The 2,913-nt window shown below is 32.2% G+C and overlaps 1 protein-coding gene across 1 annotated transcript in view; it reads left to right on the top strand.

Moving 5' to 3' along the window:
- The window catches only part of CBG03534, a gene marked incomplete at both ends in the record, with an annotated part of 7,563 nt that overhangs the window by 2,638 nt on the left and 2,012 nt on the right, over nucleotides 1–2,913 (top strand). The window contains one exon of the mRNA XM_002638416.2: nucleotides 170–882. Within this exon, the coding sequence (XP_002638462.2) occupies nucleotides 170–882 (713 nt within the window). The remainder of the gene's footprint in view (nucleotides 1–169; nucleotides 883–2,913) is intronic.

Raw genomic sequence — 2,913 nt, forward strand, 5'->3', positions numbered from 1 at the left:
GTCAGACACTCTCGTTTCTCTGCGTCTCTCACTAAATCCAAATCCCTATAACTCGGCTCAAAACTGTCGTAGAAAAATGATTTTTGTTGTGTTTAGCGGCAAATTTCAAGCGTTTTCTTATGAATATCTGAATATCTGAAACCTCTTAATTTTCAGAATTTTTTTTTAGTTCTACTCTCCAAACTTCCCAAACTCTTACGTTGGCGCCAAAAACCCTTGCAAATACTTCATTGACACTCCAAGCGGAACCCAAGCCCAGATTCGATTCCCAATTTTGAATCTCGATGCCTATTCGACAATTCAGTTGTATTATGGGGACAACCAAAAGCCAGACGTGACAATTTACTCCGATACTACTATGAAATGGTACACTTCTCCAACAAACACTATTAAAATGATCTTCAAACCGAGTACTGACTACACTGGCTCTAGAATCTTATCCTGGAAAGCTGAATTTGAGCCCATGCCACAGGTTACTGTACCTCGCACTACAACTACAACTCATAAAGTGATCATAACACCCGATCCAAGAAACCCATCAGGTTGTAATTCTCCTTCAATTTCAACCGAAACTGGCTATTTCACATCTCCAAATTACCCTGACCATTATCTCGATTCCATGACTTGTAAGTATTTGTTAACCACGGACACTGATAAAAGGATTCACTTGGAATTTGGAGAAATCGATTTGTTCATGGACCAGGACGAGATTATCGTTCGGGATGGGTCCAGTTTTACGGATCCTAATCCATTAGAGATAATTAACGGAAACCCAGGCCATTGGTACAACAAACAGTACACATCTACTGGGAATACAATGAATGTATATTTCTTCTCAGATAGCCGTGATAATGCGAAAGGATTCTCTGCTAATTTTTATGCGTTAAATTATTCTAAACCTGAGCCCAATAATCTCAATTACGGTAAAAGATATCAAAAAGTTGACAACTGATAAAATGTTTGTCATAATATAACCAATATTTTATCAGTTGACATAATTTTGATGTCTTCATCAGGAAGCGAGATATATGAGGTCAAAGTTTACGATGTTTTTGGTTGAGAAGTCAGTATGAAGTTTGATGTTTATTGATAACAGAATTGTCAGTTTTTCTTATCGTTAATACTTTTTTAATGCCGATTTTTTATTTGGAGGTGAAGTTGCAATGTGAGCGAATCAAAATTTTTCAGTTTTTTGAGAATTTCTAAATTTTGAAAAATTGAGATATTAACAAGAAAAAGCTAAAAATTTTCTACTAAACCCACCAAAAATCATCGCTCCAGGACATACTTGTAACGGGCCGGTCCGTGCTTTTTTCCAAGTTTCGGAGGCCCGGCGCGTTGCGGCGGGCCCGTCATTTCACAAGTTTTGGAAATTTCAAAAAACACATAAGGGGGGAACCGGGCCCGGGCTTTGGCGGGCCGGCCCGGAATTTTACAATTATGCTATACGACAATTTTGACTGTCTGCGTCTCTTGATGGAAAATCTTCAAATGACCATAACTCGGCACAAACAGAAATTCAGAAATTCAGAAATTCAGAAATTCAGAAATTCAGAAATTCAGAAATTCAGAAATTCAGAAATTCAGAAATTCAGAAATTCAGAAATTCAGAAATTCAGAAATTCAGAAATTCAGAAATTCAGAAATTCAGAAATTCAGAAATTCAGAAATTCGGAAATTCAGAAATTCAGAAATTCAGAAGATCAGAAATTCAGAAATTCAGAAATTCAGAAATTCAGAAATTCAGAAAATTAGAAATACAGAAATTCAGAAATTCAGAAATTCAGAAATTCAGAAATTCAGAAATTCAGAAATTCAGAAATTCAGAAATTCAGAAATTCAGAAATTCAGAAATTCAGAAATTCAGAAATTCAGAAATTCAGAAATTCAGAAAATTAGAAATACAGAAATTCAGAAATTCAGAAATTCAGAAATACAGAAATTCAGAAATTCAGAAAATTAGAAATTCAGAAATTCAGAAATACAGAAATTCAGAAATTCAGAAAATTAGAAATACAGAAATTCAGAAATTCAGAAATACAGAAATTCAGAAATTCAGAAAATTAGAAATACAGAAATTCAGAAATTCAGAAATACAGAAATTCAGAAATTCAGAAAATTAGAAATTCAGAAATTCAGAAATACAGAAATTCAGAAATTCAGAATATGAGAAACTCAGAAATTCAGTAATTCAGAAATACAGATATTCAGATATTCAGATAATTAGAAATGCAGAAATTCAGATATGCAGATATGCAGATATTCACATTAATTTTTTGTGGTATTTATATTCCAGAATCTGAAAAAAGTTGGGATCCATATTTCAAACAAATGGAATGCGGTACTTTTTTTTACAAAGTTTTTTTTAGTTCTGAAAAATATTAATTTTCAGACAAAACCGATCGATTTTCCAAATTTGACATCGAACAATTATGATTCATTTCCGAAAACCTGTAAAACCGTTTGTGCCGAAATCAGAATTTTGAGAGATTGTGATTTATCGGAAAATCAATCATCGGAATTAACAAAAGAAGAAAAACGTATGGGGTGGACTAAAAATTTCTGAATTTCTGAATTTCTGAATTTCTGAATTTCTGTATTTCTAATTTTCTGAATTTCTGAATTTCTGTATTTCTGAATTTCTGAATTTCTGTATTTCTAATTTTCTGAATTTCTGAATTTCTGTATTTCTGAATTTCTGAATTTCTAATTTTCTGAATTTCTGAATTTCTGTATTTCTGAATTTCTGAATTTCTGCATTTCTAATTTTCTGAATTTCTGAATTTCTGTATTTCTGAATTTCTGAATTTCTGTATTTCTAATTTTCTGAATTTCTGAATTTCTCCATTTCTGAATTTCTGAATTTCTAAATTTCTGAATTTCTGAATTTCTGCATTTCTGAATTTCTGAATT

This window comes from Caenorhabditis briggsae (assembly GCF_000004555.2).
Source record: "Caenorhabditis briggsae complete genome, chrV, whole genome shotgun sequence".
Lineage (NCBI taxonomy): Eukaryota > Metazoa > Nematoda > Chromadorea > Rhabditida > Rhabditidae > Caenorhabditis > Caenorhabditis briggsae.